This window comes from Zingiber officinale, chromosome 1B, assembly GCF_018446385.1.
Source record: "Zingiber officinale cultivar Zhangliang chromosome 1B, Zo_v1.1, whole genome shotgun sequence".
NCBI lineage: Eukaryota > Viridiplantae > Streptophyta > Magnoliopsida > Zingiberales > Zingiberaceae > Zingiber > Zingiber officinale.
In genome coordinates, this window is record NC_055986.1 from 163,429,397 (window position 1) to 163,451,587 (window position 22,191).

A 22,191-nucleotide genomic window follows, 5' to 3' on the forward strand; every position below is an offset into this window, starting at 1 on the left:
TTGTTCCAATGTTATTAAGCTTTTTTAATTTAATATTATTCGGTTGATTGCCTATACTTCGCATTTTTAAATAAGTTTGATATTATAAATTTTAATTTAGTTATAATTATTAATTTTAATTTATGTTTATGGATATTTATGGATAACCGTAATTTTGAATTTATTAATCCAACTTTATTTATGGGACCTACCACACCTCATCTTTATCACATCAAAAATAAAAATTCATAATTTTTATAAACCTCTCCCTATAATCCTAAACTCAAAAAATAATTTTATATTATGTCTCACTAATTCACATATCATTATTTATATTTTCTATTTACTATCTTTATATATAATATTAATTTATATGCTATCACAAATATATATATTTATAATATACATATTAATTAATTTATTAATAATATATATAAGTTTTATTTAATATGTTTTTAATAAATTATTAATTTAATATTTTTAAATAAATTACTAATTTATTAAAAAATATTAATTTAATAATTTTTAATAAATTATTAATTTAATAATTAACTTAATTTTAAATTATTTTTTTTAAAAAAAAACGGCATTAGCCAACACATAACAGAATAAACAAATCCTTTACGCTTAATAAACACAGCTTACTATGTATTTTGTATAAATATGTATAGTGTCAAAAGAATAAACCAGTTTGAAAGCAACTATTAATCACTGTCATCACTGCCGTAGTTTTGAAAGAGAGATTGAAGTCCATTTGTTGACTGGGTTCCCCTGGTATCATGCTTTTCACCACCATCTCCGTGGTTATTTGATGGGTCAGAATCTTCACTTGCAATTTGAGGCTTCTTAGTGACCTCCAATGTCGATCTGGGTTTCACTATAAACTTTCGTTTCACAGATCCACCTAGTTTTCGCATAACAGAGATAAAAGAATCATAATTAGACCCCATAAACATAAAAAAATCACTCGAGAAGAATTCATAAATGTCAGCAAGAAATAATATCCTCTCTGGTGATTTTGTAGAATTGCAGCAACTAGTACAAAAAGCATAATCTGAAGTTTTTTCATATCAATAGCTAATGCAAACAAATTTTTATTTGAAATATCTGGTTTAGCTTGCACTAATAATTGTTTCAATATTTTTTCAGGAAACAAGGAAGAAGCAAGATGATAAAAAAAATTGCAAGAGAAAACACGACAAACAATGCTCACCTACATGTTACTGGCAGTTGATGGCAATGGAACACAACCAAAACAAAAAAACGAGAGCTTCAGTTTCAATTTCAGATCTCAACATATACAGACATAAAGTCAACAGTTTTGAAAAAAAACTGAGAAGTACCAGGAAAGTTAGAATATGCACTTGGACGGGGTTCCATAAAATGCTTTCCCTAAGGAAGAATAAATGTGTAAGGTTGAATGATGTCACATGTTGACCCAAGAAATGGCATTTTCAAGAGGGAAAGTCATTATCCACACGTTGAGCTACATTTTTGCACATTCATTTCCTATAGACTAGAGCATTCTCTTTTTGCCAAATACCAAAAAAAATATACAAATCATTTTTTTGAAACCAGCTTTTTATGAAACAAATGGAACTTTAGGTTGTGTTTCCTATGAACCAAAGGATAGAGAAGAGAATAAGAGCAGGGAGAAAATAAGTGCATTGGAAAAAGATAAATAGATTTATTCCTCATTTGTGCTTTCTCAAAGAGGGGAAACTAGGAGAGAATCAAGGTGGGTTACATCTACACTTTCCCTACCATTATTTCTTTCCTTGCCTCATAGGAAAGGAGTTAGTCGGTCATATCTTATGATATTCATATTGGATTTTATATATATTTACCAGCGATTCAACAAGGAAGATCCTCTTTATTCAACAAATTATGAGTTTGATTTATAAATAGCGTGCTTTAAATGGCAACAAAGAAGCTTCTTAAGTTGAACTTCCAGTTGAAACTTTTACTAGTAGTTAAAGCATACCTCCATCTCTAGCATAATCAGCAACAGTACTTTTGGTTAGAGAATCTGTTGCTTTTTCCATCTTCGCTAGAGGCTCCAAAGTAATCTTCCCCTACATAAATAAGCATGAGCTCAACCTCAATTTAAACCACAATCATAAAACACTACAAACAAATGTGATGTGGTTCTAACTACTGACGCAGCAATGGGGAAACCAATCATTTAGAATATGTCATAAAATCATAACAGACCCCAAACACCAAGTTGTCAAACCTACCTTATAAAATCAGCATAATAAGTACACAATGACTGGTGTTCAAAGTAAATTATTTATAAAATATATATAAGAAATTATCTTAGAGTCAGTCATTGCTCAAGTTGGGAATGCAAAAAAAGCATTATCATACATTCTCAGAGTGCACCTATATGTATTTTAGGTTTGTGGCACTCTTCTATAGTTCCTAAGCCAAGATTCAAGCTACAAGGAGATTGGCACAAAATGGTTTGTCGATCTCCCATCCCACAAAAGAATACAAGTGTTGAAACTGACTGAATGCAGAATGACATGAAGAAGTACAAATCATATTGGTGCCAGCTCAACCACTGAATACTAGTTGCATATTTACAACTGAAGCTTCCAAGGCTAGAACACTAAAACAAAAATATTGCAAGAGTATGCTAGAAACCTTCATTGACAGCACAAAGAGAACAACAACAAGTGATAAACACAATGATGAAATACCTTTGAACTTTCACTTAGACTAGAAGATGCCTTGCCTAGCTCCTCAATGTCATCCTCATCCTCCTCCTCATCTATTCTTCGAACAAAATCTTTTGAACCCTATAATAGCAATTTGGCATATGGATTTTATAAAACTTTAGCACCTAGAAAAAAAAACATATAGTGACTACAAATGCAATAACAAAATAGAAACCATACTTGGATACTTACATGGAAAGTTATAGATTTAATGAGTGCTTCATCTGCCTCATCAAGCTCTTCCATTATTTTTTTCTCCTGTCAGTGGAGAAGATGGTTATTTAGAAAGAAAAGAAATAAAAAAGACAATTACTTATGTGATTCAAAATCATAGTATAAGCTTACAATTAGTTGCCAATATAATACAATTCTTTATACTGATAAATACCAGATGATGTCAAAATATTTTAAGAAAGATATACTAATAGAAATTTTAAGGAACTCTAGCAGATTCTGGGCATAAAAATATAGCCACACAGTGAATATCTACTATCTTCAAGTTGTGACTTAAGTTCACTCACCATTACTAGATAGGATGTCACAGTTAGCAGAATACATTTACAAAATCGACATCATTTTTTCATACCATACCATCTAAGAAATTTTCTATTGTATGGAACTCTTTTTAAACTGCAAGTAGAAGAATCTATTTAGTTTTACAATTTTATTCATCTCATAGGAATTATTACTTGCTGCATAAACATGAAGGTGATCATATGAGTGGCATGTCATCCTTAAGGGAGAAAATCTCACCAAATATAGGAAGTTGCTAATATTTGTAAAATTATAATGCCATACAACATCCTTTCACTGATTTGGGTTTTCCAAAACAGTGCTCGATGTCATGAGACAGAGTCTTAAATAATGATTAAACATGCATTATATACAGATTCAATTTTTAGTGAGATAGATTATATCGCCAAAAACAAATGTGCATGCTTTCATGAAGCAAACTAAAGAAAAAAAAGAGAGAGATAGAAACAGCAATCATAAAAGTATTTACCTTTTCATATGCTGACCGTTTTAACGTTTCCAACATCAAATCAACACTAACAGTTGCATGCCTAGACTGCACAATGGAACAAAAGTGGTTAGGACAACCTTCCATTTGTTTCCTGAAAAAGCTAATTTTCAAAATGTCATCCATAAATCATAAATGAAGAAAAAGTTTAAGTACCTTCATGGATCTCATCTCTTCGAGTGCAGCAAGTATGTCCATATCTTGTTTGGAATCTATAGCTCGATTCTCCAAGGATTTCATAGCATCACCCATCTCTTCTTCAGCTCTTTTTCTCTTCTCTTTGTCAACAACCTGGTAAGAATATAAAATTACAAAGTTGAACAACAGAATACAGTACAAACTAATAAGCCAAAAGCAATGCCAAAAATCTGTTGCAAGAAAGCAATCATTCACCTCCTCTTCATCACGCCAAGGCTCAAAATTACGGGAAGCACCAGATTCAACTGTGTAGTCAGAATTCTGAGGATCTGTCTTGAACGTAATCTCAGCTGAGCATCTAGTACACTTGATGTAGAATCTAAATATTGGAATTCCCAAATAAGTCTGCAAAGAATGAAATATATTGACGGCTAATTTTCCCACAGGAATCAAATTTACAACAGAAGAGTTACTGAGCCTGATAGTTTATTTTAACAAAAATGACGGGCTTGAACTAATCAGGCAAACAAAGGAAATTGGTCAGCTCAACTATATAATGATAATTGAATGCTGATAGTGGAACAGAAAGGCCTAGCAACTTGTCCGAAACCAATTCCTGTAGAAATAATTTTAATTCCATGTCAAGAAAAGGGTCCCTAAAAATCATAATTGCAAATTTTAAGTTTGAAATGGAGTGAGGAATCAGAATTTCATTTATTCTGTTTGAAATCATACAATAAGAATGTTTAGTATTATAACATATTACAGTCATGTTTACAGAAAATCTCAGAACACAAAAATATAACCACCCAGATGTCATTGGATCCTAAATCCCAATTCTTTGATAATAGAATTCTAAATTTCACCTTCTTGTTTCCCAAACACTATCAGGTATATGGTCCAATATTATAAATAGAATTTTGATTCCATAGAACTTTGTCATTGCAAAAAGGCACTAAAGGGTACAACTTACATGTGGAAGAAAAATTCGTTAACATCCAAAATAACACACGACCCCCAAAGTCCCGGCATCAAAATCATGGTGTCTGGGGGGAAATCGAAGAAAATGAGTATCACTGTAATCTGAGCGTGGAATTTAAGTCATTTCCTAATGTCTAAGATTTTGCATCTGGATCAAAATTAACTGACATTTCTAGGGCAAAAGCTGAGTCAAATCTAGGAAACAGAAAAAAAATAACAAAATACGTACTAAGTTTTGGGGGATCAGCATTGCAAGATCTCATGTTCATTTGATTATTAACATAACCAAAGTTACCACTGTGGAAAAAGAAAGAAGAAAAAGCGATATAGCCGAGAAGAGCTAAAGGGAAAACCATCTCACCTCTCCAATGACGTCCTCTTTTCGTGAGTTGAACTTTGTGCCCTTATAGATGTAGGTGCCACAGGTGCCGCAGCGAATGCTCATCGGAAGCATCATCCGAACTTTCATTTGCTGATTTTTCAGCTGCCGCCGACGAGGGATTTTGGCCGGATCGAAGTCCGGCGGGTAATACTTGTTCAAGACCTTGCGTTCCCCCATGTTCGCTTGATTTGGCTCCTCTCCTTCGCAGTGGAATCAACGCCAGCGAATCTTTGGCTCCAATTGATCGACGGGCGAAGAAACGAACTTCTAACCCTACGAGATCGGCCGCGTAGTACCCTGGAGCGTGCGGAAGATGAACCCACAAAAGGCTGCGTAATCTACCTGGGGGAACTTCTTGATCACAGCTGGTTGGAGACGGCGACGAACCCTAGATCTGGTTGGAGATGGGACGCCCGCGATTAGGCTCGAGAGTACTAGCGCTGCAAAAGAGGGTTTCCCCGATTATGAGCGTTTAGGAGGAATTAAACAAGTCGAAGCTACTTAAATTGTAAATAATAGCTTGATTTTATTTATTTATTATTATTATTTTGTTAATACAGATATTTAATTTTTACATACAACTAATTCCTACAAATTCAAAATTTTCCATTAAATTCAACCTCGGCACATCAGGTACCAAATAATCAAACCGTGATTTCTCTCCGTTACGTCTTCACGCAATAGCTTGGTTTTATTGGCTTGAGCTTTATTTGTTCTAATGTTATTAAGCTTTTTAATTTAATCTTATTCGGTTGATTGCCTATATTTCACATTTTTAAATAAGCTTGATTTATAATTATTAATTTTAATTTATGTTTATGGATATGTATTTAAATTTGTTAACTTAATTTATGGGTAACCATAATTCTAACCTATAAATCCAATTTCATTATGCAATCTACTATGATACATCATTCTAAAAAAATTCATAACTCTTATAAACCTCTCTTCACAATCATAAACTTAAAAAAAAACTTTATATTGAGTCCCACTAATTCACATATCATTATCTACATTTTCTATTTAATATCATTATTTATAATATTCATTTATATACTATCACAAATATATATTTATAATATACATATTAATTAATTTATTAATAATATATATATATATATATATATATATATATTAGTTTAATTTAATAATTTTTAATAAAGTATTAATTTAATAATTTTTAATAAATTATTAATTTAGTAATTAATATATAATAATTAACTCCAATTTAAATAATTTTTTTAAAAAATTTAAAAATAAAGTGATGTTAGCCAACACATGTCCGATCGCTACTAAACAATTTTTTTTTAAAAAAAAAATTATGCTAAACCCAGCATCCAAATTTGGAAGTTGAATTCTTGAGTTTTAAAAACCCACTAATTCATAATTATTTAACTAATCTACTATCCGTGTTGGATATGATGGTAAAAAACAAGGTATATTTTTCAAACAATTATGGTTTAATTTTCATAAGTGAGTACACATATGACAATTGAACTAGTTATGAAATTAAGTTGAATTCAGGAAATCATTTCTTGAATTTACTTGATCGGTAGAATACGAAGAATATGAGACAATTAAGTGGATTGTATCATCTGAATACTTGGTATAAAAAAATAAACCCTAAATTTTTACCACCTAAGACTTAATGCAACGACAAAAGATAAAATGAACTTCTATGCAACTATTCAAATGTCTCACATAATATATCTTACACTTATGATATTTAAATTACTTGTGATGTTGATCCGTCTACTGAAATCCATCCATCTGTACTTCTAGAATTTATTCTGATGATCAATAACAAATTTCTATAAAATCAAATCGATCTCTTCTATGATAGGATTAATCAATTCGAAGATTAACAACAACAAAAATCACTAAATTTCTATTTTTTTATTAATTAAAATTTTATTACCCTATTACTATTTATTTTTTTTAAAAAAAAAACTTCTGTCAAAACAAACGGTATAAATTCCAAGTTTGAGTGAAGACGTGGAAAACAAATAGAAATAAACAAATGACTGTTTCAAATATGATTTACATTCCAACAATACTTCTGTTACGATTTGAAGAATTATGTCTTCAAGCAAGTCAAATGATCCGAGCAAACTAAACAAGAACGAATTGTTTATTATAAAGATATTTTAAGAACGAGTGGCCAATTCCATATATTTACCCATTTTAACAAATCATGAAACTTACTTAAACTATGACAACATTTACCAGGTTACCAACCAAAACAAATTAGGCTAAAATAACGAATAAAATCGAAAACAGAAATATCCAAAAAAAAAAAAAACGCAATTCTGACACAAGACTACAAGAATCCCAAGCTTCTAAAACAATATTTGCCAACGATCTTTTCATCAAGTTTGGGATGCTAAAACTAAGCATTTCTTGTCTTGATATAGCAGCAGATCTTGCTCAGCCCCATGCCATGGAAGAAGCATAGTTAACAACTAGCTTACCGTCAAATCCAAAGTTCTGCAAACCCAAAGGCAACCATGAAATACGTATCCATTAGTTCAAACCTTGACGTTCCACATGCGAATTGCAAGGGGCAGTAGGGACACTTTTAGTTTGCTCTCCAAATAGGAAGTATCTTGATATACTTGCACCCAACTATATGAACACAATACATACAAAATTTAGTGTTATAAAAACTTGCTATTCCAGCCACCAAAATCCTCCACTCTTTTTCACACACTTTTAAAACGTTATCACACTAGTGAAATGAAAAAGAGAGGGAAAGATCTTGGTGGCTAGAATAGCAAGCTCTTGTAACACTATCACTATTATGTGTCAATGATTAATGGGAATGCCAACCTTAAAGTATTACATTCATATAGTTGCCTGAGCCAACTGTTTGGTATAAGAGTCAAGCTCTTTGTATAGAGTTCTTTCATTATAGTCATATGACATGTGGAAATAAATAAGTAAAAATCCTTTTGAGTAAAATAATGAAATGATTAACATCATATTCCATGTATGTTAATTTTCCACATCGTTCATAAGAGCGTGAGAACTATACCTTTTGGCCAGAACAATTTTGTTAATTACTTCATTACAACAAAACAAAAAGGTACTTACTAAAAAGTCTAATCATTTAGTTGTGCAACAGGTTATTTTGTGATGTGATAAAGGAAACAATTTCCCAACTTGACATATTTCTAATATAAAATCCTGCAGCAGAAGTTTTTGTTGTCATAAACTCTGTTGTAACTAAGAGACAGGGAGTTGGAACTACAAGCGATACAACTCGAGTAAACAGTTAAAGCATGGCATCAAATTTCCAATCAGAAGATGGGTCTTTATTTGTTAAGCTCTGAAAAAATCAAATACGGAACTAAATCAGCAGCATAATGTGATAGAAGAAATATGCTTACATTATAGAGATCAATCACCAATTCATCTGGGTTTGGTGAAAACGAACTGTTGATATATACAAACTGTTACAAATGAGATAATCTTTAGAAAGGTAACACAAACAACATTATAAGCTGCCAAGTGTATGAGAAAAGAGAATCATGGTACCAAAGTATCACGGTGAAGTTGTCGGCGGAGAAATTCAATGACCTTTGAGAATTTGTCGCTTCCGGAAATCTACAAAGAAAAAGAAATTTGCTTTAGATTTTTTCCCTACCTCTCCACTTCATGTTAAGTACCAGTGAAGAACATGGGCAACCATTGCTTATATACTATGATGACTAACAGCCAATCAAGTTTTTGTATTTACCTTAAATAATTAATAATATTTTTTGGTTGTAAATTATAAACTTCATATTGAAAAACTAACAAGGGAAACACTTACAGTAGCACAGTGGAAGATTCATACAACATAAATACCAAAATACAATACATCACAAAGCAACACAACGGAAGGTTTAAATAAATTCCAACACTCATGACTCATTGATAAAACCTTGAAACTTTTAAAGCCGTTGGTGTCTTCACAAGCAAGACATACTGGTTTTATTCACTCTTGTATGGTGTCAATGTTGAACACAACAAAGTCAAGTTGTAAAATATGGGTCTACCCTTATTGAGCAAGTATAGAGTGCCATTTCAAGTGAATGCATGTTGAAACAATGATTTTTCTTGCTCATGGTTATAGTAGTGTTCTTTAACACATTAATCATCATATTGATACTGCATATAACTTAGTTGTGGCATGAATTTAAGTTTTTATTTGCACTTCTTAATAATTAAACATAATGTTTAGATTTAACAGTGGTTGCATACTTGTAGCATTCCCACACGATGATCTTTATTTTGACTCTTTGCTGTTTGCCTCCAGATTTGTTGTAGGTAATTGAGTAAAGGATTAGAAGTTGGTTTGGTAAGTTCTAGATCATCACCTGACAATAAACTGGGACTTCAAAGGTTTCAAAGTATTATTCACTAGTTGTGAAATGTGTTTTCATATGTAAAAAAAACTATCACAAGGTTTTCACATCAAGAAAATATAGGGGAGGTATTGCATGAGTTTTCTGAAAATTTGGGATTTTAAATTAGTCAAAATGGTCACCCGGATTAATTAGTCAAAATTTGAAGATTTATCATTAAGTGGTGTTTGTCTCAACCATTTGGGACCGACCTTATCCTCCATTAAGCTCAATGCAGGATATATCATAATTAATATTGAAATTAAATTGTTTAATTAAATATTTATTTGTTATACAAATTTTTGCTTATTATGCACTACATCTTACCTATGAATATTTTAGCTTATTTACTGCCCTTACTTTTATCAGAAATTTAATCCATTAATAAAAAAGAGAAATATTGCTCCTATTTCTCAAAACATGCCCACAACTTATATCATCCTTGTATGTTGGCTTCTTATTCAAGCTATGTTGGCTTCTTATTCAAGCTGTTAAGCATCAGATAATGGAAATTGCAATAGTCTGGCAGCAACGGGTTTCATTTCCCATCTTTGACCATCTCACATATTCTCCAGTCTTCTACCATTTGTTTTGCTCCATCCACTTGAGATTGGAGATAAATGGTTTGATTGGTCAATCCTTAAAAGTACCATCCAATTATAGATCATCTTAAGCTGATTCTTTTAAAAAAAAATTGCTCTGATTTTATACTTCTGTTTATGATTGGACAGACAAGAAGTTTGCAATATATTTTGGATTGGGATCTGATTGCTCAAACAAAGCCAGAGCAGGTGTGATGTATCCTGATTCAAATTGGCTGAGTCCAATTTTGATCAGCTGGTTTTGAAAACAATGTGAACATGATGAGATTTGAACAGAACAATGATTTCCAGGCAACAATAGGAACAACTGGATAGTATACCCATGCTCACAATTGGATTCACAAGCACAAAAATTAACCTTGATCATGTACCGTGTGAGATATGCTAGGTTTCATTGTGACTGTTCAATGTTTTATGATGAGAAAATCCTTAAATCTTATGGTTGTCGGGCATAATGGCATTTGCAAAGCACCAAGTTTGTGTGCTCAACTTGCTGTATGATGTCCAATCTTGCCAAAGAATGTATTGAAGCAAACTATTGCTATATTTGCACCTTTTCATAGGAGAACAGTTTAACTCTTCGAGGTAGTCTATCATACAAAAAGACAATTAGTATATATGAAAGGGGAAAAAGAGCAGCAAAAACATGATTTCAATTTTCAACAGTTTCTAAGACCTTGGAACCTAATTCATAATTCAAACCAATTGATTCTCCAGTGTATGTAAATGAGCTCAAAGAATTCAATTAGTATAAATCATCTACAATTTGCATCATAAATTCGGCTAAAATTCCATGATACCCGCAATGAATCTAATCCTTATGTTTAAGAAAAACTGCATGTGGAACCTGTGCAAGGAATTATGCATAACATCCTGACAAAAATAAGGTAACATTTGTATTGAGCTTCGGAGTAGTAAACCCTTAGTTGTTAACAGCAATGCAGCATCATAGTAGTTGACTTCTGTCCTGGTAGGCAAGCTAGGTACCACATAAAACAAACAATGCCAATAGTAGACCGCAAATAACCTTCGGTGCACATTGGCAAGGCAACAAGAAAAGCCTTCTTCAGCAATTACCATGGGACCTCAGAATCCACTTAACCCCCAAGAACTCAGATTTGTGTTCTATCACATTTCAGATTACATACAATTGCCTCAACATAGTTGAGAAATCTGCAAATTAATTGGGCTACTTGTGACTTAAGAATTATATGAAATTCTTAGTTGAGATGGGCTAAAATCTAACTGTAACTAAGTCCATAAGAAAAGCTATCCCTGCTCCATCATGAACAGCAAAACAAAACCACTTAAATTTACGGCAAGCTTTGAGAAGCAAAAATCATGATGGAACAACCTAAACTAAAGGACTTTATTATCCCAAATTGTTGGGATAATGAAAATCTTTGAAAAAGGGACCTCGGAGAAGGAGAGAAGGATCTGAATATCGTACCCCAAAAATAGCACACTGTAACTTTGCTTCCCTAGTTTGGGCTATATTCAGATAATCAAAGAAGAAAATCTTTCAATTGACAAGATCTTCTCTCGATGACTGTATAACAAAGGAAAAGCAAGAAGGTCAAAACAGGTACCTTGAATTTGGCTTGTTTAAGGATAGGAGCGTCGCCAGTCGCCCTCAGATGAACAACCACTGCAATCGAGTACGGAAGGAGAGGAATCAGAAAGCAGGAGAGAAACGATACACGAGGAGAGGAAGAGTTTTGTCCAATTCCACCTTGCGCATCGTCGTACCTTTTCGGTCAGCCGTGGGCGAATCAGCCGCCATCTATCGATAGAGGGAAGACTGGGGAGAATAAAAGAAACGTCGCTTCCTCTGCAATGTTTTTAAGAATCGAGATGGAGCTCAAATCACCACAAGCCGACGGTAAGAGGGAAAAAAAAAAAGCCTAGACTTTTCTCCACCTTAACTGCAAGTTTAATGGAAAAAAAGGAACAAAATCTCTTACTTTTTGTTAATTCATGAAGTTTTAGAGCATTATTATAACGATAAAAATAAATAAAATAAAATAAATGTAAAAATACTTCTAGAAAAAAAATTATCATAAACGCTAAAAAAAATCTTGGCAATATGAAAATTTTAATTTTAACTCTATCGATAGAAAAGTTGTGGTCATATTGCCGATCAGATTCCGGTTGGTCACATTTGCCGTCCGCTGATTTTGATAAACTCAACATTATCAAGAAGCCTTTCTAATATATCCAGTAGTGTTAAACTTTAAGTACCAAATTTATCTTGCCTTGCAATGACTTATAAAATAAAGTCCAAATCCTGAATGGGAGTGGATCACTCAGCAAACGGTGACTACTACAAATCACAAAACGCTAAGCCCATGTAAATCTCCAGAGATTAGTTCAAGTAATTTGCCACAGGGGGATTACAAAGGAAACTCAACTAAACTTCGCGAATCATTCAAAAATCATCTAAACCATGCTTCTCGCTGTTACAATTCATCTTTATCTCTGTTCTCTTCACCCATAAGCTCATCGAGGGAGAACTCATCCTCCTCGATAATTTCTCCATCTTTACCGTCCCATGGCTCTATTTTAACAATAGTTGGAGCGTTTTGAAGGGGTAGGTTGCCTTTTCCACCAAGACCAGCTTCTTTGAGAAATTCGCTGAAAGAACAATTCATTAGCTTCTTGAAAAAGTGAAATATTTGTCTCGTAGGGGAACTTTCGATGGTAAATTAATAGAAGAAAATGAGCATCGATTTTAGAACGTCTAAGATGGACTTACATGATTTGGTCATGCTGAAAAGCACTTTTGAGTGGAGCATAAGCACCCTTCTTTACGTTCAAAGCTACCAAAGCTGGGTAACCGTAACCACCAACTCCAACTTGGTTCTCAAGATCAGCCTGCTTGCCAGAAGCTGACCAAACGAAGCTGCAAGGAGAACAACATTAGCATCATGGATGTAGGATTACTGCTCAAAAGATACACCTATCCCATGCAGTATTTTTGTTTGTTGTATCTCAGACAAAAAAAAAATATAGGTTCTTTGTTGAGACTTCAGACTATTAGTTGGTAAAAACAACAAATAACGCTGAAACATTGGTTATGCTGGTAAATATTAGAAGCTCTAATTAGTAGTCTGCCTAGTTAAGATAACAATTCTAAATAATTCAAGGCTCAGTTGGATAGCCACTTATTCAAGAGCTCATACTACTATGAAAAAACCAAATTAAGAAAATTATAGTTTTAAGTCCAACTAACCATGAAGCACTGATTGCTTATCCTACCTGCTGAAACATTTTCAATATACTTCCATCTTTTTCCTCAACCCACCAAAGTTCAATTTTCCCAACCTCAGTGAAATGTTAACATGTACTATATCTTCTAAAAGAGATCTCTTTTTCAGTATAAAATTTTCATGATGGTTTCAAAAACTTGAATTGCCATTACACCATGAATTATCAAAAAATAATCCTTGTAAATACTCCAACTAATGTTGGCAATCACCAGATTAACAAATAGTTGAATAGATCTTAATACCGAGCAATCAAACAGATCGACAAACACTTTAATAGATTTTGATATCAGAAAATCAATCTGAATTATGTTAGTCTTCAATGATTTAAAATGAACTATGTATTTGCTTCATTCTCTGTTTGGTATTCAAAATTATCACACAGAGGGCAAATAGAGAGGCTCTTAAAATATATTTATAAAATAGAGCAATACAATTCTCTCCAAAGGAAGTTGCTCGAATACCTGTATGGGCTCCTTTTAAATTTCTCAGCAACTGACAACAGAAGATCTAAGTACTTGTTCCTTCCTTCTGCCTTCGAATCCAAGATATCAGGAAGGAAAGATACAAAGCATATAGCAGCTGAAGCACATTTATCTTCCATCACATCCTACAATATAAAACAGGTTGAATTCGTTACCAGAATACTATACTGTGAGCATGATGACAAATTAACTACGATTATACTCACAGGACCAGTCAATTCAAACACCTCGGCAGGACCAAGATTGGCTTCAAGTTGTTCCAGCCCAAATGCCTCAATTGCAGAAGCAGTTCTAGAACCCTCATAAGGATAGGGGTTGCTCTTATCAAGACCAAATACCAAGATGGTCGGGAAGCCTTGTACACCAAATCTGCTCATCAATGACTGCCCGGATTGCATTTTAGAGCAGTCCACGTAATTCAGGTTTAATTATCATATTAGATAAAATTTATAATTTATCACTTCATCAATTCATAATACAGAACATTGACCATTTGCTTGTTCAGACTCATACTTGTAACATCTTGTGCATGGCAGAAGTACAATAAGGATTCCAGTACTTCAGGCAATATGACCATATATGATAGCATCTATTTGTACTTCAAAGTACACCTCTAATTTATCATCTATGTGATTGTAGATTGTAGTTAGCTAACTTTACTGCTATAATTGACTGACTGATAGTCCAGCTCATGTTTTAGCTACAAAGGAAGTAAACATGGTTGTCTTTGTAAACACAATGAGCATTTAAAATAATTTAATGAATTCTGCCAAAGTATTAACCATTGTTCCATTTACGAATAATGTACTAACTTCATATGGACCAGCCAATAAAACACATGGATTTGTGCTATTGGGGAAGTATGCATAGTAGGCCAGCACACTCATATGTAACTGACCCTCATGTCCTTGTGGCATTGGCATGGGAAAAAACAATGAATCTCCCAAAAAGACAAAACTATGGATACTAATCATAGAAAGAAAGGATAACATAAGAAAAGTTAAGAGAAAGCAGTTTGAAGTGATATTACGGACCTTTTCAGCATCACAGTCAACATGACCCAATTTGACCTTCCCTTTGAGGTTATTTGAAGCTTTTTTCCACTCAGGTGCTAGTTTCTTGCAATGTCCGCACCTGAATACCAAAAGACAATGAGTACAAATTCTAACAGTTCTGATTCATTGATGTGGAAACTCTAAGTGCAAGACAACCAAGATTATCAAACATAAGGTATCAATTTACCAAGAAAAGAAGATTTTGATATAGAGCGTTCACAAGCTACATGATGGAAGAACTTTGAAGGTATTAACAGCCTTCTCCATCTATAGACTTTAAGAACATTCTTCTATAATAGTAGTATAGTACATAATTTACTACCTAATGCCATGATTTGATTTTAAATCCCATAATAGAATACAGAATCTAGAAGTTTCAAATTGATCTTAAGTGCATAGAAATTTGATCTTTGTTCTTCTGAATATTCCTTTTCACATTTAACTTTACTTTGAAAAATACAAAAACATTTTAAGATCAATCAGTTCTTTCTTCGTTTCAGGATGAGGACCAAAGGCAACAGTTCACTTCTTAAACAAGTCAATATTCACTTCTTTGTAAACTCACTGTGTTTTCACAATTAGATAACTTTTATATCTAAATTCATGTTGTTACAGCATGTTATCCATGCATAGACTGACAATACCTCTAGTTTTATACTATATAAACATGTGCCAAATTTTTATAGTAATTTCAGTTTGGTAACTACAATAATTAAAATGCTTATTTGAGCTAGTTGGTCATGGTTTGCCTATTAGATTACGTATCTTTCTTCAGTAAAAAGTGACGAATGAATGCAATTATTATGCTTGAACATTCTAGGATGGTAGTTGCAATTTTTACACTTCAAATTTCTAATTAATTTTAATTAAATGCATCAAAGATGAACAGATTCTGACTTTATCCTGTCAAATCCATAATTAGTTAAGGAGAACCTCATGAGTGAGGGAAACTTCTTGCAGCCTGTTTAAAGAAACACCACCTTCGGTTGACCTTTCTAAAAACCAGCCACAAAAAAGTCAGTTAAAAAAAAAGGCATTTTGAATGTTAAAAATTCCCTTTTCATGATCATTTGCTTGAGCACACTCATCCTTGTCTAAGAATCCTCTCTTAGATACAGACAAAAGCGCAGATATAGTAAATTTTGAACCATTTAAGTGAAAAAAATAGAAAGTTATAGAATACAAGTATCTTATAGCTAAACTAGGGTAAGCACATGCACAAACATACCATGGTGCAAAGAATTCCACAATCCACAATTCTTTGCTTTTCAAGACAAGTTCATCAAAGTTCTGAGAATTCAGTGCAATTGAAGCACTTGGTTCAGATTTCTCACTTGAACCACCTGATGACTTTCCATTCAAACGCTCTTTAAGAAGTGCTTTAACCTACCATAAGGTTGAAATGTAAGCATAACCAATTATTCCTTTTCTAAGGCAAGTAGGTACATTTATAATAATTAAATGAAAATAAATTCCAAATCAACTAACTCTGACTCATGAACATTATAGGCTAGGTGCTCTTTATAATGTTAAGTAAGAAAACATTGTTACTAATCATGGCAGATCTAGGACCCAACGGTTAGTGGGGAAGTAGTGGCAGATCTAGGACCCAAGATAATTGCATATAATTGTATAGTCACCCTTATGTGATAAGAAAAGCTTATTATTGACACACCAAATTTCAAATAAAGAACCTAAAACCATCAATTTTTAAGGATATTTACAATTCCGAATTTTTAGTCATTGGTCAAATAAAAAGACATAGAATCACGAGTTAGAGTTATGGAAATTTCCCCTTCAAAATAAAGTAATATTCATCAAACAAAATAAAGAAAGATTACTTAATTCTGCATTGTCCAAACTGGGTTGGATTGAGTCATTCTTGAAATTTAACTTGGTAGCCATTCAAATTTAGTATTCCAGGATCTTAATAAATGCCTATGATTGTGGGTCTTAACAGGTGTGTAGGCATTCTTGGGTTGAGATTACTTAACCTGATCAGAGATTACCACCTACTAGTTTGGTTGAATTGGACAGCTGTCAGGTTTCAACAAATACATATTGCTGCAATCATCATATCATTACAATCACAATATATGCAGAAATTGGATGGTTTTTGAGAATGAAAATGAAATAGGGAGAAGTATTTGGAAGCTACAAACATAAATCTATTAAACACCTGTCAAGTTAATTATTAGTAGTTAAAAAAAGGAAGTGATTTGCGTTTGGAAATGTCCCCTTGAACAAAACTAAGGATTTTGTTAGCAAACAAATAAATAACTACTACCAATGATGAAGTCAAAAGACATTCTCTGAAGATTATCTGGTGTATAAAGAATATAATTTACAATAATCAGATTTTTCTTTTGCTCAGCTTTAAGCTAAGGGAACAGAAACAATGTACAATATTACTTTGTATTAACATAAACCATGAAATTTATCTAGAGAAAGAAAACATGGACTCATCCCATTAAATGGATCAAGAGAAAACAACTAATTATTGAAACTGCTCTATTTTATGTATGAAGTGATGAGAGAGTTCAGGTAACTAAAGTGCAGTGATTGTAATGTTTCATTGTACAGAATGGCTGCCAATTGAATGTGCCATTCATTTTGTTGCAAACATAACTTATACAAACTTGGCAAAACACAGCATGAAAGACATATCAGTTATTTCTTACTTAGTATATGATTAGGACCCTTTAATCTTTATATCATAGCATATGGTTGCTCCTCATTATGACTTCATAGAGAAATAAATATCATCCATTTGATAATATTCCTCATTAACAAAGATTGATGTTCTTAAGTTTTATATAATATCTCACTTTTACACTTCTATCATTTTTCCTTCATGAGGTATACAAGCAAGTAGTTGCTTTTATGCAAATATACAAATTACAAAGAAAATGATGACAATTATTTCTTCCTTACCTATCATTAGTTTACCCTTTATGCTAAAGGATATATGGTTCTAATAACACCTTATTACCTTCAGGATGTACTGGCTATTTATGACATAATTGGATAAAGAAATAGTATTCATTGAACAACATGCATGATTTAAAAAATTGACTTTATTAACTGTTTGTAAATCTCCCAAATACAATTTTGTTCAAAATTAAACTTAGTTTACTTGAATGACTGATAGCATTCACGCAATTGTGGAAAACTACTGCAATAGTTAAATTTATGTTTCATGAATGATAGAATGACAAAAGGTCAAGCAAGGATGAAGAATAAAGGGGCAGCCCGGTACACGAAACTTCTGCCAATGTGGGTCCAGAGAAGGGTCGAACCACATTGAGTCTATTGTACGTAGCCTTACTTGCATTTTGCAAGAGGTTGTTTCCGTGACTCAAACCCATGACCTTAAGGTTATATGGCAGCAACTTTACCGTTGCGCCAAGACTCCCCTTTGAAGAATACATCACATAAATAAATTTGAAGCTGTGTTTGAGGGTCCCTTCATGGTAAAAACATTGTCTGAAAGCACTGGAAGTAGGAAAAATAATGCATAGTATACATAATCCCTTTGAAAGTTCACATAAGAAAAAAAAACAGAATGAATTTCTGAACAAAATATAAGACCTGCTGGAGAGCAAACTCTGCAATGGGTTTTACATCCCTTGCTCCTTGATAATCTACTGGTGGTTTGCCAGGTGAGAACACCTTGATTGTAGGAAATCCTTGAATTCCATATTCCTAAAAAAGTGCAACCAACAGATATCAAACAAAGTGAAAAAAGAAGATAGTAAAGTGAAACATACAAATTATGTATTGCAGCAAACTATTAATGCAAAAACACTTCATTAATGACAATTGCATTTCAAGCATATTAAACTGACAAAAAAAGCATTCTGCATAGATTACAAACTCAATGGGAATATTAAGTAATATATGTTTGCTGCATAAGTTTATTGCAAAGGAATATAAATATGTCCAAAACAAATATGTGACATAGGAGTGAAGTAATCTTCATGGCTATAAAATATTTACCCTTTTAGATACTCTCTAGGCTGTAGTTGTCACATACAGTGACAACACTATAACAGGAGAGGAAGTATGATGCTTGGAAGAGGATATGAGAATAAGAGAGGAGGGAAGAGGACATGATTTATGGGTTGCTGATGCGCCTCAACTGAGTTGCTAATGACATAGAGAGATGGTAGAGAACTATTGCAGCAGAAAAGAAGCAAGAGAGAGACTTATGTAGGGAAGAAGGAAGAGAAGTAAGATCATTTAGAACGATGGAGATAGACTAGTTCATATATGGAAGATAAAGAATAGAGTAATTCATCTATGGAAGATAAAGAAAGGGAAGGGAATACTCACAAACATGCAAGAGGAGGGAAATAGAGGGAGTTAAGTGTGATGAATAGCAAAGAAAAGTGTGATCGTACCAAACAAGAGAGGTAGACTAGTTCACCTAGAAGATGGGGGAAAAAAGGAGGGAATAGTTATTAATCTAGCGGACAAATCGCAGAATGGAGACAAGTTCTTTAATGACATGCAAGATGAGGGAAAATAGAGAGGGTTAGGTGTGGTTATTCAAAAGCTCTTTATTTTTATCTGTCTTTTTTCTTGGATAGAAGAGAAATTGTGTATGCACTTGTATGAATGGATTGCCAATTTGATGTATTTATTGATATGATTGTTACGATTCTAGTAGCAACCAATGGCACAACCAAATCGATATCAATAAACTGAGAATTCAACAAGACAAACTTGGCAAAACAAACAAATTTGGATAACTCATTGATGTGAATGAGATAAAGCAATGGCAAATTCAATAAGACTGAAATGTAGTTTATCAATAAAATGATCGTGATGTAGCATTAGAAGACATGAGATAAAACAATTTATTTTCCTCTCATTTGTGTCCTCTTTACCAATTTTTACATCTTTGTCTCTCTAGTTTTTGTATATCGTCACTCCTCTCAAATTCTCTAGTTACCACATTTCTCTTTCTCTCTGAATATTGATCCACCCACCTCTTGTCTGCATTATTGCAACATAGCAGCCAAAACAAGGACTAACCTTGAGCCTTCCTTCTAGCACCACAAACAATCTAGATGAGGATAATCCATCTCCTTGTCTTTCCTAGATGGGATATCACAACTGTGACTATAACATTGATGCATTATCTTCGATGGGTGCGAAAACAATTAGGCTGGTGCGGCTAAAGCTTATTGGGTATTGGAGTTATTTTTAGCATTAAACTTTATTCTTATTTTGAGAAATTGTCAAAGTAGAGATGAGGGAAGGGAGTTGCAAATATCTTTTGAGTTGCTTGGTACTGGTAGGTATTGGAAAGAGTCAGCCATAAGCGTGTGGTAAGAAGAGAGAACAAAAAAAGTGTGTTTTTGGTTTTCAATATCGGAGGGTAGGGGAAAAGAAAACAAGTTTTGGTGGAGGTGGAGAAAACATGTTTTGTTGTGTGTGGATTGGCTTGTAACATAACTTGAAGTGGCTTGAGACATCTCATGGTTTGGAAGAGACGTGAGACATCTCCGAGTAACAAATCAATAGGTCTAAATCGTGGCTTGTGGGTGAGTCCAGTCAATTACCTTTGGCTTCTTGTGAGATTACACTCTCAATCCTCCTCATATTTCTCATGGATGCTTTGAATTTTTGAATGTATGCTTCGCTCACTACTTGGTTTAATATTATGTTGAAGGAAGTCTAGAGATTGCGACCACATGTGAGAGAGAGAAAATGCTCTTAGAGACACCAAATTTTCTCTAGCATTTGCTTTCGGATCCAAAGTGTAGATTAGATCTGATATCTTATCCTGCTGCCTATAATAATTTTATAAAAAATGATCATACAGTAGGAGAGACCAAGTTTCAGTCATTTTGAAATGAGCTTTATGCATTGCCACTAACAAATGAACTGTATGCAAAAAATAGATTGATGGTGTAACTAAAAGGGTTGTATACTACCAGTGACCAAGTTTCAACCAGACAAGATCCACCAACTTATTACCAAAACTATAGGGGAAAATCATCAGCGAAAGCGATCTCGAATGCAGAAATTGGGCACGATGATATTTACCTGAGCAAGGGCACTATGAGCATCCGCATCGAGAGCAGCCACTGTGACTACACCTTTGAGAACGGTGGCAGCTTTCTCCCATGCAGGGGCCAGAGCTTTGCAGTGGCCGCACCATGGGGCAAAGAACTCCACCAGCACGATCCCATTCGAATTCAAAACCTGCGCCCAATTCGTCACCCCGAAATAAAAAATCAGATAATAAACTCGAACTAGAGGCAGCGATCGAAACACGAAAATTCGTTATCACGTAGAGAGAGAGAGAGATGGATGGAGATAAACCTTAGATTTGAAGTTGGAGGGACTGAGTTGAACGACAGGAGAGGAAGGCGAATAGAGAGCGTTCGCCGGCGCGCCGATGCAGGCGAGAGACGAGAAGAGGAGGAGGAGGACAGCATCCAACATTTCTCCCGATCGCGATGATTTGTATTTGCTGATCGTGGAGAGCAACACGGTCACTGAATCGCCGAGCGCATATAATCCTCGAAGCCTTTGACGGGAAAACTTTTGGGGCTTCGGCAAAAATACACGTGTATTGTCCAATGAAGACCGACCACGTGGACTGTGCCACGTTTAGGGTCGCATTTGGTTTCAGCGGGCGAGCCCGCTGCCAAAACCACAGTTCAGTCTGTTTTTTTTTTACGATTAACTTTTACTTTTTTATTTTACTTTTTTTTTCATCTTTTTTGTGAATTTTTCATTATTATTATTATTATTATTATTATTATTATTATTATTATTATTATTATTATTATTATTTTTAAGTTGGCATCAACCTACATCGATTAATCATAAAATTTTTCGACAAATGATCCATCAGCTAAGACTCATTTTAGATGTTTAAGAAATTAAAAAAACATCCGTTCGCCGCACGTTGCCCGGGGCTGTGAATTTTTCATTATTCGTTTTTATTGTTCAGGTCCCATTAATCATTAGTGCACTGGAATTAGATGTCGATTTTGAGACGCAGATAATAATAAAAAAGGTAAATAATAAAGAGGGCAAATTGCCCTAGAAAAAACCAACTTATTCCCTCAATTTATCCCTATTCCTGTATATATATATTTTTACTTCAATCCTCTTTCAACTTCCTAATTTATTTAAATGCTCTCAATTT

General features: G+C 33.6%; 3 protein-coding genes across 3 annotated transcripts; all 3 read right to left on the bottom strand.

Annotated features, from left to right (window-relative positions):
- Positions 1-580: 580 nt before the first annotated feature.
- Positions 581-5,694, bottom strand: LOC121988412 (splicing factor YJU2-like). Its single transcript, XM_042541837.1, has 8 exons — positions 5,204-5,694; positions 4,117-4,266; positions 3,880-4,014; positions 3,706-3,771; positions 2,895-2,960; positions 2,685-2,783; positions 1,964-2,054; positions 581-883 (listed from the first exon to the last, which is right to left on the bottom strand). The coding sequence occupies exons 1-8, from the start codon at positions 5,399-5,401 to the stop codon at positions 684-686; spliced, it is 1,005 nt and encodes a 334-aa protein (XP_042397771.1). The 5' UTR covers positions 5,402-5,694; the 3' UTR covers positions 581-683.
- A 1,712-nt stretch (positions 5,695-7,406) lies between these two features.
- Positions 7,407-12,125, bottom strand: LOC121988428 (ubiquitin-like protein ATG12). Its single transcript, XM_042541857.1, has 5 exons — positions 11,964-12,125; positions 11,804-11,862; positions 8,762-8,830; positions 8,614-8,676; positions 7,407-7,711 (listed from the first exon to the last, which is right to left on the bottom strand). Exons 1-5 carry the CDS (start codon positions 11,995-11,997, stop codon positions 7,652-7,654), a joined length of 285 nt encoding a protein of 94 aa, XP_042397791.1. The 5' UTR covers positions 11,998-12,125; the 3' UTR covers positions 7,407-7,651.
- A 281-nt stretch (positions 12,126-12,406) lies between these two features.
- Positions 12,407-21,570, bottom strand: LOC121988418 (protein disulfide isomerase-like 2-3). Its single transcript, XM_042541849.1, has 9 exons — positions 21,357-21,570; positions 21,078-21,236; positions 18,612-18,725; positions 16,249-16,406; positions 15,000-15,099; positions 14,172-14,348; positions 13,945-14,090; positions 12,970-13,116; positions 12,407-12,848 (listed from the first exon to the last, which is right to left on the bottom strand). Exons 1-9 carry the CDS (start codon positions 21,477-21,479, stop codon positions 12,674-12,676), a joined length of 1,299 nt encoding a protein of 432 aa, XP_042397783.1. The 5' UTR covers positions 21,480-21,570; the 3' UTR covers positions 12,407-12,673.
- Between the last annotated feature and the right edge of the window lie 621 nt (positions 21,571-22,191).

What these genes read in the sequence shown, in the direction of transcription:
- LOC121988418 (XM_042541849.1), bottom strand. Translation starts at nt 21,479, where the DNA reads ATGTTGGATGCTGTCCTCCTCCTCCTCTTCTCGTCTCTCGCCTGCATC. An exon ending in GTGGAATTCTTTGCACCATG is followed by an intron (nt 15,100 to 16,248) that starts GTATGTTTGTGC and finishes TTTGGTATTCAG; the next exon opens with GTGCGGACATTGCAAGAAAC. An exon ending in TTTCAGCATGACCAAATCAT is followed by an intron (nt 12,849 to 12,969) that starts GTAAGTCCATCT and finishes TTGTTCTTTCAG; the next exon opens with CGAATTTCTCAAAGAAGCTG.
- LOC121988428 (XM_042541857.1), bottom strand. Translation starts at nt 11,997, where the DNA reads ATGGCGGCTGATTCGCCCACGGCTGACCGAAAAG. An exon ending in GCCCACGGCTGACCGAAAAG is followed by an intron (nt 11,863 to 11,963) that starts GTACGACGATGC and finishes ACTCGATTGCAG; the next exon opens with TGGTTGTTCATCTGAGGGCG. An exon ending in AACTTCACCGTGATACTTTG is followed by an intron (nt 8,677 to 8,761) that starts GTACCATGATTC and finishes CATTTGTAACAG; the next exon opens with TTTGTATATATCAACAGTTC.
- LOC121988412 (XM_042541837.1), bottom strand. Translation starts at nt 5,401, where the DNA reads ATGGGGGAACGCAAGGTCTTGAACAAGTATTACCCGCCGGACTTCGAT. An exon ending in CTTGGCGTGATGAAGAGGAG is followed by an intron (nt 4,015 to 4,116) that starts GTGAATGATTGC and finishes TATTCTTACCAG; the next exon opens with GTTGTTGACAAAGAGAAGAG. An exon ending in AAGAGATGAGATCCATGAAG is followed by an intron (nt 3,772 to 3,879) that starts GTACTTAAACTT and finishes TCCATTGTGCAG; the next exon opens with TCTAGGCATGCAACTGTTAG.